The 17,739-nt window shown below is 41.5% G+C and overlaps 1 protein-coding gene across 4 annotated transcripts in view; it reads left to right on the plus strand.

The window, feature by feature from the left end:
* The window catches only part of LOC137372567 (potassium channel subfamily T member 2), a 921,357-nt gene that overhangs the window by 482,564 nt on the left and 421,054 nt on the right, over positions 1 to 17,739 (plus strand). For all 4 annotated transcript variants that reach the window (XM_068036495.1, XM_068036496.1, XM_068036497.1 and 1 more), the window contains one exon: positions 10,682 to 10,790. In XM_068036495.1, coding sequence (XP_067892596.1) covers positions 10,682 to 10,790 — 109 coding nt within the window. The remainder of the gene's footprint in view (positions 1 to 10,681; positions 10,791 to 17,739) is intronic.

Below are 17,739 nucleotides of genomic sequence, written 5' to 3' on the forward strand. Positions count from 1 at the left end.
CACCTCTACATTGATCTTTATTGAGAATGGGAGAGAGTTTTTAAATTCCTCTGGCAGGGTTACTCCTCTGAGAGTCTCATAGCAGAACTGTATTTTTATAGCCCTCAACCACTCGTCAAAAGCCAGCTGCTTGCTTCTTTCAAACTCCATATAGGTTTGATTAGTTTGCTTTTTGAGGGTTCTAAACTTTTGGCGATTGGCTTCGGGTACTAATTTATATGCCCCGAGGATAGCATTTTTGGTCACTTCCTAATTTGATGCACTGTCATCTGGCAACATGGAATATCTCCCATGGGCTTTTTCAGTTAGTTTGCTTTGAAATAAGAGAGACCAGGTCTCAGCTGGCCATTTTAGCTGCTTTGTCAGTTTCTCAAAAGGCATGAAAAACACTTCCATATCTTCCTCATTGAATTTTGGAATTAATTGAGCGAGTTTTAGCAATCTTGTACCTAGCGCTGAATTGTGCTCCTCCATATTGGCCATGCTTTCACTCGGGTTACTCTGTCTCCCCTAGCTATTCAAGCCACCTTAACTCTCTTCGCATTCCTTCTCTCTCTCTCTCCTGCCTTTAATTTTCTTCATGTTCCTTTTGGAAGGTCCTCTCTTTCTCCCTCTCCTGCCTCTCTCTTTTTCCTCTAATTCAATTTTCCTTGTTCCAATTGTAACTTTGCCAGCAGTACCCTCTCTGGATCTGCTTCTAATCCTGCTTCTGCTTCTTCAGATTCAAGGGAAAAATGGTTGGCCACTAGCCTTAGGAGTTCAGACATCCTTGCCTTGCCACGTACAGTGAATCCACATTGCTCAGCCATTTTTCTCAACTCCTCCATAGACTGTGCTTTTAACTTATCCCAAGTTACTTCACCCTGGCTTGGCGAGCTACTCGCTTCAATTGCAGACATGTTAGTATCCAATCACTCACAACCACAAGAATACCTGTATTGATCTTTGCTCTTTTTGATTGGAAACAATTTGGCTTCCCACTTGCAATTTCAGTTGTTCGTCTGTGGGTAAAATCCCAGATGCTAGCATTCAAATTTCTGTTATGACCAGGTGAGAAAGGTGTCTAGGGGTCTTTTGCTGTCTTTACCTGGTCTTATTGTAACAGGGTTTAATTTTTAACACACTGTGTTTTGAGTTCCCCCTTTGTGAATCCTTGTTTACAGCTTTCTAATTATAAGGTAAAGAAAAGGGCATAAACAGGCTTTCTTCAGTTTAAAGGAGAAAAGTGAAATTTATTGAACCATAAACTTAAACTCTAATATGGTTACCGCTTACGGATATACGACATGCCCATGCTAGCATGCACACACAATACACACATGGGACAGAAAAGAGGAGAGGAAAATATAGCAGAGAGGGCTTTGAGGCAATTTCAGAAGAGTTTTTTTGTTTACTGTGCTTCAAGCTCACTTGAGTGTAGGTAGTCTTGCTTTTCGTTGGGGCCCAGTATTCTTAAACCTTGTTCACATAGGAGATTTTTCTCTCTTTGAGGTGCCCGTGTATTCACAAGATTCAGTTCCCTGTGAGATGAGCAGGCAGGAGAGAGGTCTTCTCAAACCAGGAACCAGGAGCTTTCTGAGTTCAAATCCCTTGTTGGAAGTTCAAATCTCAACAGCCAGCTAGTCGTGTGACTAAAATTGATCTGACCACTTCTTCTGTGTTTGTGGATTCTGCTATCTTAGCAGTCAACCTGGAATGCTAGCTTCCCCCACCATCAACATCTGGCAATCAAAAGTCCATTGTTGGTTGAATGGGTCAGGGCATGGTCCCTTATCTTTTGTTCCATCTGTGCTAGTTACTAGACAAGCGTCTTTCCAGATAGGAGCTTGCAATTTTACGTTTTATTGTTCTTGTGGCAAAATCATGTGTGCCTCAGTCTTGGCAGGTGGGGGGGGGGGGGGCGTTTTGCCTGACAATATCAATGATTTAGAATTAAATGTCGGGGGCAAAATTAAGTAGTGTGCGGATGATATGAAAATTGGCCAAATGGTGAATAATGAGGAAAAAGTGCTGTAGAGTGCAGGAAGCTAGCAATAGACTGGTCAGGTGGGCAGAAAAGTGGCAAATTTAATTCAGTCCAGAAAAATGTGAGGTATTGCATTTAAGGAGGGCAAATAGGCAAGGGAATGCACAATAAATGTTAGGATATTGAGAAGTGTAGAGGAGCAGAAGGACCTTGGAGTGCATTTCCACAGATCCCTGAAGGTAGCAGACAGATAAATAAGGTGGTTAAGAAGGCATACAGCATATTTTATTGGCTGAGGCATAGAGTATAGGAACAGGGAGGTTGTGCTAGAATTGTATAGAACACTAGTTAAACCACAGCTAGAGTACTGCATACAGTTCTGGTCACCACATTACAGGAAGGATGTGATCACACTTGAGAGGGTACTGAGGAGATTTATGATGATGTTGCCAGGAATTTTAGCTATGAAGAAAATTTGGATAGACTGTGGTTATTTTCTTTGGAACAGAGGAGGCTGAGGGATAATTTAATTGAGGTGTATAAAATTATGAGGGGCCTAGATAGAATGGACAGGAAAGGCTCATTTCCCTTAGCAGAGAGGTCTATAACCAGGGACTGTTGATATAAAGTAATTGGCAGAGGATGTTGGATTTGAGGATAGATTTTTTTACCCAGAGAGTGGTGGGGGTCTGGAACTCACTGCCTGAAAGAGTGGTAGAGGCAGAAATGCTCAATATTTAAAAAAGAACAAATACTTGGATATATAGTTGAAATGCTGTAACCTACAGGGCCTAAGACTAAGAGCTGGAATGTTGGATTTGGCTGGATAATACTTTTTTGGTTGGCACGGATGCGATGTACCGAATAGTCTCCTTCTGTGCTTGAAATCTTTCTATTTAATTCAGAATGCACAACAGTGTAAATACGTATTACAATTCAGACTGGTAAAACGCTCTGCTGTTCAAGGCATTTTCCATTTTTCAGTCAAAGTTCTTTGTTTCTCAACTCTTGGTCCAGTATTGTGCTTACGTTGATAAGTATGGCTCTTTTGCCATTGTTCTCCTATTGAGGAAATGTTTTTAGGACATCCATAACTAAGAGATAATAACTTACAAACACAAATATAAAGAAATGTATAGGAGTGAAATTGGTCCTTGCGCCAAGTTTCTGGGAAAAAAACAGGAGAGCAACAACCAATTTTGGGGCCCAACATTCCATGCCCAATAATGGGCTGTGCGACAGGCACTGCCATGTTGACGAATATGGCTTCTTAGTTATCTGTGGTGCCTGCCTGAAGCTGGCATTAAGCCCCTTAGATATGTTAATGGGGAGCTTAACTGCTGTTTCAGGATCCCTTTAGGACAATCGTTGAAGCAGGCACCAGGTCTGTTTGACCTGCTCTATATGTGACCTAACTAGTGGTGAGAAGTTTTTTTTTACACTTATCTCAATTTGAAGCCAGGAAGAGCAGTTGTGCTTCCCTCCCTACAACCAGGCTCTAAAATACTACTCTGGACTACTTTCACAACAATCTCATTTGTAACCAGTCTTTGAAACAGATTCTGATGTTTACTGAATTATTACTTGTAAATCACTTTCCAAACTACTTACTTTCATGCTAATAAAAAACTGCATAAATTTGATTATATTAGCATAACTTTGTTTAAATTATCATTGTTGGCATACTCAACTGTGACTGGAATGAATAATCTTAGATAATTATTATCTTTGCTTATGTTTCTGATGAATTGCAACTTCTTTTGAAACAAGACAAATTACTGCACCTGGAAAAGGAAAATCGTATTTATCTTGAACTTAGAGTAAAAGTATAAGAAAATATTTTATTATCTTCTGAAATGGTTCAAGGTTTGTAATTTATGATATCTTTGCTTGCAGTAAATGAAAACATAAACTGTCATGATTTTGCTTTATTATTTGCATGTTAACCAGATATGAAACTGCAACAACGAAGCATTATGAGATTAAATTGTGATAAAATGGTATCCTAATTATATTCGCGAATGATTTACTTTTTTATTTCCAAATGATAATGTATCCATAGAGATCAGATCCCTGTGGTATTCTGAAAGGACAGTGGGACCTGTTCAAGCTATGTCTGTCCAGAATTTCCTGGATTGTATTGTGCAGGAATTACATTGAAATTTTGACTTTCTATGCCAATTTTGCCAATGGGAACGTTTGCTGACATTTTCTGTGGAACTCATTGGCCTATGCCGGTCAGCGCAACTATAGTGCCAGCAATAGCGTTAATAGTGAGTGAGCTGCTGTTTCATGCCAAGGCACCGCACTCTTAGAACCTCTTGCCTCTGCACTTCCTATTCCAGTAAAATACAGAACACGGGTATGCCTTTTGGGAAGGTCATTCAAGCTGCTTAATCATTGTGAACACTTAATGGGACGTAAATTTCTGAAATGTTTCAGGTACACTGAGACGGATAGCACTTTGGTTAAGTTTAGTGCAAATTTCAGTAAGAAAAATGCAAAAACAAAGGACTGGATTTTTTGCCCATGGCGGGGCTCCTGGAGCAAGGCTGAAATGGCGAGGAGAATCCTGCCTCGGCCAGCTGGAGTGCCCTCCACTGGAGTGATTCCAGCGGCAGCAGGAAAAGGCCCTTAAGTGGCCGTTATAGGCCACTTAAGAGCCTCAATTAGCCTTTGGGCAGGAAGGCCATCGTTGGCCTATCCCACCCTTGACAAAATTGCATTGCAGTGTGGAGGCAACAGGTCCTCCGTCACCACCACACCCCCGCCCCCACTTTCCATCACAATTCTATGGGCCCCTGCCTCTAAAGCCACCTCAGGGTGGTCCATAAAATTCAGCCTAAAAACTCTTATCAAACGCCTGAAATCTGTTACATTGATAACAGCAAACCTCTGGCCCAGTTATAGCTAAATTTGTGGGTGTAAATCTTTGTCAGTGCTTTAGTGATGTAAATTTGCAAACTTGCTTAAACTCATTTTTCAGGTGATGGGTGGAGCTATGTAAATGAGCAGCAGAGGATTTTGGTGGATGTACCTAGGAGGTGGTACAAACAAATGAGGAAACTCGTGCATAAAAGTGTTTCACCGTAAATTTGGCAGAAATCAGTTACATGCAAATTTTTTCACAAAAATTAATGCAATAGCTCTCTGATACCGTGGCTACGCCATAAAGGTTCAGGAAATTCCAGGCCGACGTTTTTGTTTCATATTACCAGCAAATTTGGCAAATTAAAATGTCTCATTAATGACACTTCATGAGAAGAGTTTCATTTTGAGTTACACTGGCTCACAAAACCTGCTCAAGTTTAACACATGCATTGTTATTTCCCAATGGGAAACTAAACATTGTTTACAGTTTTTCAGCAATTCCCACATTATGTTATACATATTCATGAAGAGAGCAACATTTCCAAATTCTTTGTTTTGGGATAATTTCCAATTGATTTTATTCATGAGATGAGCCTTGGGTAATATTCTGTCTCTCGATCAATAATTACTTCCTATTTACTTTAGTGTTATAAAATTTCATTTCAGTCATTTGGTTGGAGTCTGAACCATAAATTAACTAAGAAGCAGAAAGCTATTTATTGATAATTCATTTTTAGATATTCATCATCAGATTGTGTGTACAAAGAGGATCATAAGAATTCATTATAATATGAAACATTACAGATGTTCAGTCCCAGTTTCTTATATTTTAATCTGAAATTTAAAAAAAACATTCTGCATATTTAAATCTCCTGGCTGTGTTTTTAAGAGAATGCCATCAACTTCCATCTACTTCCTCTGGTTTTAACCATCTTCATCAGATTACTCCCTATAAATTGGAAAAGAAGCATTCCCATCATGGACTTTTTCAGCTGCAGTTCTGACATAATTAGAAAAGCCATTGCGAGTAAAAATACAAATAAATAACAGATGTTAGCATAAAGAAAAGCACCGTTGCTGTTATACATGCTGTTACCATTTTATTGTGGTAGAACAATAGTTATTGATAGCAAATAGATCACATTTTCAAAGAATGAATGGTAAAACTTCCCTTTAAAGTCTGTGGAAAATGATAATAATGAAGACAGTGGATGAAGTCAACTCAGAGTGCTGTTATGAGGAACCTAACAACCATCTCAAAAACAATAATGGCAGAACCTGAGAACATATTTCCTGTCAGACTTTCTCACTAGGACCAGCATGTGACATAACAACAACAACTTATATTTATATAGTGCCTTTAACGCAATAAAATATCCCAAGGTGCTTCACAGGAGCACTAAAAAACAAAATATGAGATGGAGCCACATAAGGAGATATTAGGTCAGATGACCAAAAGCTTGGTCAAAGAGGTAGGTTGTAAAGAGTGTCTTAAAGGAGGAAAGCGAGGTAATGAGGCAGAGAGGTGTAGAGAGGGTATTCCAGAGCTTATGGCCTCGACAACTGAAGGCACTGCCACCAAAGGTGGAACGATTAAAATCAGGGATGCTCAAGAGGCCAAAATTAGAAGAGTGCAGATAACTTGGAGTATTTTGGAATTGGAAGAGTTTATAGAGATAGGGAGGGAAGAGGCCATGGAGGGATTTGAAAACAAAAATAAGATTTTTAAAATCAAGATGTTACTTGACTCCGAACTAATGTAGGTCTGCGAGCAGAGGGGTGATGGGGTACAGGAGTTGGTCCAAATTAAGACATGGGTAGCAGAGTTTTGGGTGACATCAGCTTTATGGAGGGTAGAATGTGGGAGACCAGCCAGGATTGCGTTGGAATAGTCAAGTCTAGAGGTAACGAATGCATGACTGAGGGTTTCAGCAACAGATGAAGTGAGATGGGGTGAAGTCAGGCAGTGTTACGGTGGTGAAAATAGGTGGTTTTAGTGATGGCGCGAGTATGAGGTTGGCAGCTCATCTCAAGGTCAAATGTGACACCAAGGTTGCGAACAGACTGGCTTAATCTCAGACTGTTGCCGGGGAGAGGAATGGAGTCAGCAGCTACGGAATGGAATTTGGAGCAGGGATTGAAAACAATGGCTTCAGTCTTCTTAATATTTAATTGGACGAAATTCTGCTCATCCAGTACTGGATTTTGGATAAGAAGTCTGATAATTTAGCAACAGTGAAGGAGTCGAGAGAGGTAGTGCTCAGGTAGAGCTGGGCGTCGTCAGCATACATGAGAAAACCAAAGCTGTGCTTTTGGATGATGTTGCTGAAGGGCAGAATGTAGATGAGAATTAGAAGTGAACCAAGAATAGATCCTCAGGGGACACCAGAGGTAATGGTGCGGGAGCAGGAAGAGAAGCCATTGCAAGTGATTCTCTGGTTACAATTAGATAGGTAAGAATGGAACCAGGTGAGAGCAGTCCACCCAGCTGGACACAGTGGAGAGGCGTTGGAGGAAGATGATGTGGTCAACAAGGCTGCAGTCAGGTTGATAAGGATGAGGAGGGAAAGTTTATTTTTGTCACAGTCACATAGGATGACTTTGAAAAGAGCTGTTTCAGTACTGTGGTGGGGCAGAAACCTGATTGGAGGGATCCAAACATGGAGATCCAAGAACGATGGGAACGGATTTGGGAGGTGACAACACATTCAAGGACTTTAGAGAGGAAAGGGAGGTTGAAGATGGGACGGTAGTCTGCAAGGACAGTGGGGTCAAGGGTTGGTTTTTTGAGGAGAGGGCTGATGACGGCAGATTTAAAGGAGATGGAACAACATCTGATGGGAGAGAACCATTTACAATATCGACTAACATTGGGACCAGGAGGGGAAATTGGGTAGTCGGCAGTTTAGTGGGAATACAATCGAGGGAGCAGGAGGTGGGTCTCATGGACAAGATGAGCTCAGAGAGGGCATAAGGGGAGATAGGAGAGAAACTGGAAAAAGATGTAAGTAGGGATGTATAAAAATGTGGAAGTGTAAAAACCAGGCCAGAAAAGAAACAAAATTGAATGAAAGATCCATGATTGTTGCACTTAATGTTATGACTGAAGCGGGAGGAGTTCACTGTTTATTCTAGATCCACTTCTCCATGGGTCACAACATATAGTTAAATCAGCAGTCTTTCTTCAAAGACAGGAGATGAGATGAGTTGACACAGTGGACTTCTCAGGATCTGTCAGAGAGGTGCTGGAAAGCTGAGCTGGGTTGTGGTCTTCTCTTCTTCCTTGGGAATTCTCTTCTCGCATGGAAGTTCTCTTCTCTGCTTGGAAGTTCTCTCCCTTTATATACAGTTTAAACCCAACTCAAAACAATTCAAAAGCAAAACTTACAACAGGAGGTCAAACATTTGACCTCCATCAATCTTGACCTATCACTTCTTTGTAAACAACTTCTGCAGGTGTCTAAAGTACTCTGTTGTTTATTAAGTTAGAAGTCAGGTGGTTTCCCAGAAAGGCTTGTTGTTGTTGCCGAAAGTCAAGTGGTTTCCAGAAAGGCTTGCTCTCCTCACAAGACCTCTCAGTGGCCCTTTTAAAAAACATTTCCAGGAACTGTTCTTCAAAGTCAAGTGGCCTTTACATGACCCCCTTTGAAAACCACAAAGTTTAACATTTCTTCAATCTTTCAAAAATGAATCCTCAAAAAATATATTGAACAAAACACAGAGGCACAGTTTTAACATTAATCAGACAGGTTGTTTAGAATGGAGAAGCAAAATATTGTGAATGGTCGCTTTCTGAAATAAAAGCAGAAAATGGTGGAAATACTCAGCAGGTTTGACAGCATCTGTGGATAGAGAAACAGAGTTAACGTTTCAGGTCAATTACTTTGTTCTGCTGGTAGTCATCGACCTGAAACATGAAGGGATTTAAACATGAAAAGGAGAATTTTAATGGGAGTATTTGGGAAACTGGGAACCAATGTCGGTCAGCAAGGGCAGGGTTGACAGGTGAACTTTATTTGCTACAGAATAAGATAAGGGCAGCAGTGTTTTCGATGAGCTGCAGTTTACAGTGGGTGCAGAATGGAAGGTTGGCCAGGTAAGCTTGGTGCCAGTAAAGTAGGCACATTGCATTGTCGAATAGACCACGGCAGTAAAAATCAATTTAAGATTTTTTTTTTCAACCCTTTCTGTTCAAGGCACTGTAAGGCTTAATAGTTTACAATAAAAGTTAAATATTTATGATAATGTCAAGACTATAAACATAATAATTTAAGTCCAGTTCCATGATCTTCCCTTTCACCAATGTGTTAGTCACATTTATTTTTTATTTATTTAGAGATACAGTACTGAAACAGGCCCTTCGGCCCACCGAGTCTGTGCCGACCGACAACCACCCATTTATACTAACCCTACAGTAATCCCATATTCCCTATCACCTCCCTACACTCGGGGCAATTTACAATGGCCAATTTACCTATCACCTGCAAGTCTTTTGGATGTGGGAGGAAACTGGAGCACCCAGCGAAAACCCACGCAGACACAGGGATAGCTGTGAGGCTGCGGTGCTAACCACTGCGCCACTGTGCCGCCCATATTTGACATAATATGCTAGCAAAACAAGTCCCTAAATCACTGTAGCATGTTAAAAACACAAAATCTAATTATCATTTTTCAAATTAGTTACTGATTTGTTCACGATTAAAGTATTGGCAAATGTTAAATAATTTGGATCTATTTTGCCAGTTGACTGTTGAAGGACTGAAAGTACATTTTCTGAAATTTTATTTACTTCTCACTTCCCCCATTTTTTCAGAACTGTGTCCTTGTGTTTGAGTTTTTTCTGTCAGATTGTAACCAAGTACTGATGGGAAAGTGCTGGTGTTATATGATTTTCTAATATTTCTAAACAAGAGATTAACGCTTAATGCCTCCTAAGTGCTTTTCCATAGAAGCCAATCTTTTAAATTCCTGAGTTTTTTAAAGGTGTTAGAACATAACACACTGTGCGGGCGGCACAGTGGCGCAGTGGTTAGCACTGCAGCCTCACAGCTCCAGGGACCCGGGTTCGATTCTGGGTACTGCCTGTGCGGAGTTTGCAAGTTCTCCCTGTGTCTGCGTGGGTTTCCTCCGGGTGCTCCGGTTTCCTCCCACATGCCAAAGACTTGCAGGTTGATAGGTTAATTGGCCATTATAAATTGCCCCTAGTATAGGTAGGTGGTAGGGAAATATATAGGGACAGTTGGGGATGTGACAGGAATATGGGATTAATGTAGGATTAGTATAAATGGGTGGTTAATGGTCGGCACAGACTCGGTGGGCCGAAGGGCCTGTTTCAGTGCTGTATCTCTAAACTAAATATAAGGAAGGGTGCAACAAAAATAGGCCTATTGGCTCCGCATGCCAACATACATTGTGGTTTGTTCTTTCAAAGTTAATCAAGCGGAATATTAGAATATGTATTTACTTAAAACCTGCATTACTTCCCTTTCACTGGTTACTTTCCACATTGGTATGGTTTCAATAGTTTAAGTACCCTAGAGATTAGAGTTTTTTAAAAAATTATCCCACAGAGTAATGAGTAAGACTCCAAACAAAAGCAATTAATTTTGTGTAAATTAACTCCTTCAGCATTAGAGCTGAGTGGGTATCAGTTTAGTAATGGGAATCACCTGAAGACTACACTTAGTTGTAACTCCCTGTGAGGAATGCCACGGCTGTGTGTGTGTGTATCTAACTGGTTATTTATATCACCGCACTCGTCATAACTTTCTTCCATTTCATCTTCCTAGCTCTGTTCACAATACTGAATAAAACTTAATTTCTGTCACATTTTTTTTAACCCAGGACCACCAAACCATCCTGAGGGCATGGGCTGTCAAAGACTTTGCACCAAAGTGTCCCCTCTACGTTCAGATACTGAAACCTGAGAATAAATTCCATGTCAAATTTGCAGGTAATTTGTTTAGAGAAACTGGATAGTAAGTTGCAACAAATTTAATAACGTATTATTTGTCAGTTTAGTTCATTCTCTTAATTCAGTAACTAATTTGTTTTACCTTTTCATTTACAGAAATAATGGTTTAACTTTAGAATTGTTGCTAGAGTTTGACTCGTAATGTACTATTTTCAGTTATAATGTAATTTTAAATTACTTCAACTTAGTATTGAATGGTAAGTATGACAGGTGATGCATTTTGGGAGGACTAACAAGGCAAGGGAATATACAATGGATGGTAGGACCCTAGGAAGTACAGAGGGTCAGAGGGACCTTGGTGTACTTGTCCATAGATCACTGAAGGCAGCAGCACAGGTAGATAAGGTGGTTCGGAAGGCATATGGGATACTTGCCTTTATTAGCCGAGGCATAGAATGCAAGAACAGGAAGGTTATGGTGGAGCTGTATAAAATGCCAGCTGGAGTACTGTGTACAGTTCTGGTCACCGCGCTATAGGAAGGATGTGATTGCACTGGAGATGGTGCAGAGGAGATTCACCAGGATGTTGCCTCGGCTGGAGTATTTCAGTTATGAAGAGAGACTGGATAGGCTAGGGTTGTTTTCCTTAGAGCAGAGAAGGCTGAGGGGGGACCTGATTGAGGTATACAAAATTATGAGGGGCATTGATAGGATAGATAGGAAGAAATTTTTCCCTTAGCGGAGGGATCAATAACCAGGGGGCATAGATTTAAGGTAAAGGGCAGGAGGTTTAGAGGGGATTTGAGGAATAAAAATTTCGCCCAGAGGGTGGTTGGAATCTGGAACACACTACCTGAAGAGGTGGTAGAGGCAAAAACACTCACAACATTTAAGAAGTATTTAGATGCCATAGCATACAAAGCTATGGGCCAAGTGCTGGAAAATGGGATTAGAATAGATAGGTGCTTGATGGCCGGCACAGACACAATGGGCCAAAGGGTCTGTTTCTGAGCTGTAAAACTTTCTGACTCTATTTATATTATGAGTAGTTTAGAGAGTCACTGTCCATGAAATATTGTTTGGCAAACTTTTTTAATCCAGGAGGGAAAAGAGCTATGCAATTGTTTTTGTCATGGTATCATATGAAAGTAATACAATAGCCCAGATTTTGCTATGAGTGGTGAAGGAATGCCTTTTGTTGTTCACCTCACGTGCAGCCGCCCACAGACTTTTAGCAGACTTGTCAACAGAGACTTCCAGTTATCTGGCATCTTTTTGAATTCGGTGCCATCTTCAGGGGATCTGGGCTGTCTATGATCAGGCCAATAGAAGGGAGGCTTTTTAACCAGTCAGATTGAAGAAACCTCACAGAGACATGCACACGGGAAAGCAGGAAGTAAGAAACAGAAAATATAAATTACATTTAAATCATTTCACAGGAAGCAAAATAAAGATTGGACATACACATAGGACTAAATGAAAGACATAAAAGAGAAAAGAAAAATGATATATATATATAGTATTAACAATCTGCCATGATAATTTTCAAGGAGCCAATCAGAGAGCAGGCTATTCTAGACTTGATATTGTGCAACGAGATAGGATTAATTAATGACCTCATAGTTAAGGCATCCCTAGGTAGCAGCGATCATAATATGATTGAATTTTGCATTCAGTTTGAGGGAGAGAAGAGTGGGTCTAAGGCCATTATTTTAAACTTAAATAAGGGCAATTATGAGGCACGAAAGCAGAGTTAGATAAAGTAAACTGGCAAATTAGGTTAAGGGATAGATCAATACAGATGCAGCGGCAGACATTTAAGGGGATAGTCAGAATACACAGAATTGATACATTCCAATGAGAAAGAAAAATTCCAAGGATGGGACCCATTATCCGTGGTTAACTAAAACAGTTCAAGACAGTATTAAACTTAAAGAAAAAGCATATAATTACGCAAAGATGGGTGACAGGTCAGAAAATTGGACAGAATATAAAAAACAGCAAAGATTGATTAAAAGATTGATAAGGAAGGTAAAATTAGAGTACGAGAGAAATATAAAGACAGATAGTAAGAGTTTCTATAGATATTTAAAAAAGAAAAGAGTTAACAAAGTGAATATTGGTCCTGTAGAAAGTTAGTCTGGGGAATTAATAATGGATAATAAGGAGATGGCAGATGAATTGAACAGGTATTTTGCATCGGTCTTCGCTATAGAGGATACAAGTAACATCCCAGAATTAGCTGTAAGTCAGGAAATTGAAGGGAGGGAGGAACACAAGAAAATTACAATCACCAGGGAAGTGGTACTGAACAAATTGTTGAAGCTGCGGGCTGACAAGTCCCCAGGTCCTGATGGACTTCATCCTCGGGTCTTAAAAGAAGTGGCTAATGAGATAGTTGATGCGTTAGTTTTAATTTTCCAAAATTCCCTAGATTCAGGGAAGGCTCCGCTAGACTGGAAAATAGCGAATGTAACTCCTTTATTCAAAAAGGGAGGGAGATAGAAAGCAGGAAACTACAGGCCAGTTAGCTTAACATCTGTCTTAGGGAAAATGTTAGAAGCTATTATTAAAGATGTTATAGCAGGGCACTTAGAAAAATTGAAGGTAATCTGGCTGAGTCAACATGGTTTTGTTAAAGGGAAATCATGTTTTACCAATTTATTGGAGTTATTTGAGGGAGTTACATGTGCTGTGGATGAAGGGGGACCGGTGGATGTATTGTACTTAGATTTCCAGAAGGCATTTGATAAGGTGCCACATCAAAGGTTATTCCAAAAAATAAAAGCTCATGGTGTAGGGGTACCATATTGGCATGGATAGAAGATTGGCTAGCTAACAGGAAACAGAGAGTAGGCATAAATGGCTCATTTTCTGGTTGGCAAGATGTAACGAGTGGTGTGTCACAGGGATCAGTGCTGGGGCCTCAACTTTTTATAATTTATATAAATGACTTAGATGAAGGGACCAAAGATATGGTTGCTAAATTTGCTGATGACACAAAGATAGGTAGGAAAGTAGGTTGTGAAGTGGACATAAGGAGGCTACAAAGGGATATAAATAGGTTAAGTGAGTGGGCAAAACTCTGGCAGATGGAGTATAATGTGGGAAAATGCGAAGTTGTCCATTTTGGCAGGAAGAATAGCAAAGAAGCATATTATCTAAATGGTGAGAGATTGCAGAGCTCTGAGATGCAGAGGGATCTGGGTGTACTAGTGCATGAATCACACAAGGTTAGTATGCAGGTACAGCACGTAATTCGGAAAACTAATAGAATGTTATCATTTATCACGAGGGGAATCGAATACAAAAGTAGGGAGGTTATGCTTCAGCTATACAGGGCATTGGTGAGACCAAATCTGGAGTACTGTGTACAGTATTGGTCTCCTTATTTAAGGAAGGATGTAAATGCATTGGAAGCAGTTCAAAGAAGGTTTACTAGACTGATACCTGGAATGGGCGGGCTATCTTATGAGGAAAGATTCGACACGCTAGGCTTGTACCCGCTGGAATTTAGAAGAGTAAGAGGCAACTTGATTGAAACATATAAGATCCTGAGGGGTCTTTACAGGATGGAAAGTGGAAAGGATGTTTCCCCTTGTGGGAGAATCTAGAATCAGGGGTCACTGTTTAAAAATAAGAGGTCGTCCATTTAAGACAGAGATGAGGAGAGATTTTTTTCTCTCAGTGAGTCTTTGGAATGCTCTTCCTCAAAAGGTGGTGGAAGCAGAGTCTTTGAATATGTTTAAGGCAGAGATGGATGGATTCTTGATAAGCAAGGGGGTGAAAGGTTATCTGGAGTAGGTGGTAATGTGGAGAAATCAGTTCAGCCATGAACTTATTGAATGGTGGAGCAGGCTCGAGGAACCAAGTTCCTAATTCATATGTTTGTGTGTTCTTCTGAAGGACTGAGATTCCACACTTTTAAAATTAATTCTTCAGAGTCAGAGAGGTTGTTCAGCAGTAATTATCACTTACTACACCATTATAAACTCCAGTCACTCCTCATTGAACAATCCTAACTTTTTCAACTGTTTTTAAGAGTGAAAATACTGGCTAATCATCCTTAATTCATACAATGACAGTGATTTCTGTGCAGATTCCATGGCAAAGACTGCAACAGAGCATCCTCTGGAGGAGCAGGGTATCACTGACAGCAACTTGCGATTTCTGCGCTTAACTACACACATTCTAAATCTAGACATTTCTGTCATTTTTCCCAGTAACAAGGGCGAGAGCTGACAGCCTTGCAGTTATTAGTACAGCAAAAGCTTGGTCAATGTTTATTCTACTCTGATTTATGTCATTGTATCATCATTTTTTGAACAAAATATAAATGTTTCCAGATACTACTTCAGAAAGACGATCATTTAACTTAAAATGGGGAAACAGCAATTTCTTGCTTCCTGTTGGTCTACTTTGATCACAAATAAGTTCCTGCATCAAATATTCTTTTTCTTTCTTTCTTTTGGGCCTCCTTATCTCGAGAGACAATGGATACGCGCCTGGAGGTGGTCAGTGGTTTGTGAAGCAGCGCCTGGAGTGGCTATAAAGGCCAATTCTAGAGTGACAGGCTTTTCCACAGGTGCTGCAGAGAAGTTTGTTTGTCGGGGCTGTTGCACAGTTGGCTCTCCCCTTGCGCCTCTGTCTTTTTTCCTGCCAACTACTAAGTCTCTTCGACTCGCCACATTTTAGCCCCGTCTTTATGGCTGCCCGCCAGCTCTGGCGAACGCTGGCAACTGACTCCCACGACCTGTGATCAGTGTCACAGGATTTCATGTCGCGTTTGCAGACGTCTTTATAGCGGAGACATGGACGGCCGGTGGGCCTGATACCAGTGGCGAGCTCGCTGTACAATGTGTCTTTGGGGATCCTGCCATCTTCCATGCGGCTCACATGGCCAAGCCATCTCAAGTGCCGCTGACTCAGTAGTGTGTACAAGCTGGGGATGTTGCCCGCCTCGAGGACTTCTGTGTTGGTGATACGGTCCTGCCACCTGATGCCGAGTATTCTCCGGAGGCAGCGAAGATGGAATGAATTGAGACGTCGCTCTTGGCTGACATACGTTGTCCAGGCCTCGCTGCCATAGAGCAAGGTACTGAGGACACAGGCCTGATACACTCGGACTTTTGTGTTCCGTGTCAGTGCGCCATTTTACCACACTCTCTTGGCCAGTCTGGACATAGCAGTGGAAGCCTTTCCCATGCGCTTGTTGATTTCTGCATCTAGAGACAGGTTACTGGTGACAGTTGAATCTAGTACACAGATGATGTGTACACATTTAGCAACAGTGGGCAATCAATTATTTTGTGAATACTTAAGACATAATAACTGGTAACTGTAAAAAAGGTTATGAGGATTTTTTTGAAAAGTGAAATTAATGCCATGAGCTACTGACAAACATTGTAAGATCATTAGAAATATGAGTAAATTGTGCATTCTGTTTACATAACAAGTAAATATTTAGGCACAGAAATTAATGCAACTAAAATTAGGAATGAAGCTTCAAGAAAGTTTGAGCACATTAGAGCTGCTAGTATGGCATGATCAAATACTGCTGTTGAGCAGCTGTGTACAATAACAGTGGGAATGGAGGTGGTGGGGGCAGCACAGTGGCACAGTGGTTAGCACCGCAGCCTAACAGCTCCAGCGACCCGGGTTCAATTCTGGGTACTGCCTGTGTGGAGTTTGCAAGTTCTCCCTGTGTCTGCGTGGGTTTCCGCCGGGTGCTCTGGTTTCCTCCCACATGCCAAAAGACTTGCAGATTGATAGGTAAATTGGCCATTAGCAATTGCCCCTAGTATAGGTAGGTGGAAGGGAAATATAGGGACAGGTGGGGATGTGGTAAGAATATGGGATTAGTGTAGGATTAGTATAAATGGGTGGTTGATGGTCGGTGGGCCAAAGGGCCTGTTTCAGTGCTGTATCTCTAAATAAAAATAAATAAATAAATAAAATACTGGCGCAGGCCAGCATGTCAGTCACAGGACACAGTTCCTGGTGATGTCAATGTTCACTAGGGTGGAGGGAGGGTGCGGCAGGAATCCCGCTCTTCCCTCAATTGTGGCCAATTAATTCAGTTAAAAAGCTTGTTAAGAGCTTGTCAAGGTTGGATGTTGACATTTTTAAAGGGTGCACAGCTTACTGGAACCTTCGGAAACAGATCAGCTGAAGGAAGGTAAAGAGCAGGGAGCCAGTCATAGCTTCCCTAAGGTATCATCCCGGCCCAATAAGAAGGTCAGCGAAGCAAAAGGGGACTTGGCACTCGGTAAGGGTCTGCCCTTGTGCTGTGTAGGTGGCAGGGAGAGTTGGCATCCTCCTGGCATTGCAGGGGCAGAAGAGCAGGGAGCAAAGCTGCCAAGAACAATTGGGCAGCCACCTGCCCAGAAGGAAGGCTCCAACTGTCAATGGGGGCACAACTGTCAGATTATGGGCTCAAGACAAGGTGGGGCAACAACCTCTTTTGGAAGAGATAACCCTGGGCATCAGGAGGGCATGGGAGAGGAAAGAGGGTCAGAAAGACAATGGAGGCCAAACCCTCAACACAGGATCTACCACCGAAGATGGAGCTACCTGGCGATGACTGAGACCCAGTGCCGCAGGAGATTGCGACTGTCCAGGCAGATGGTCACAGAGATCTGTGCTCTTGTTGCCAGAGACCTCGCACCTCACAGGACTGGTCACCATGCTCTGCCAATGGCTGTCAAAGTCACTGAGGTCTTGAACCTCTTCGCGTCCAGCTCCTTCCAAGGATAAGCTGCAGATCTTCGTAGCATCTCGAAAAAGACTTCATACCACTGCATCTCACTGGTCACTGATGCCCTCTTTGCCAGAGCTGGACAGCACATTCATTTCACAACATATGTGGCCTTGCAAGGACAGAGAGAAATGGGTTTCACCTCCATTGTTGGATTTCCCCAGGTGCAGGTCATCATCAATTGCACCCATGTGGCCATCAAGGCACCCAGTGACTGGCCAGTGAGATCCA

This window comes from Heterodontus francisci, chromosome 8 (assembly GCF_036365525.1).
Source record: "Heterodontus francisci isolate sHetFra1 chromosome 8, sHetFra1.hap1, whole genome shotgun sequence".
Taxonomy (NCBI): Eukaryota; Metazoa; Chordata; class Chondrichthyes; order Heterodontiformes; family Heterodontidae; genus Heterodontus; species Heterodontus francisci.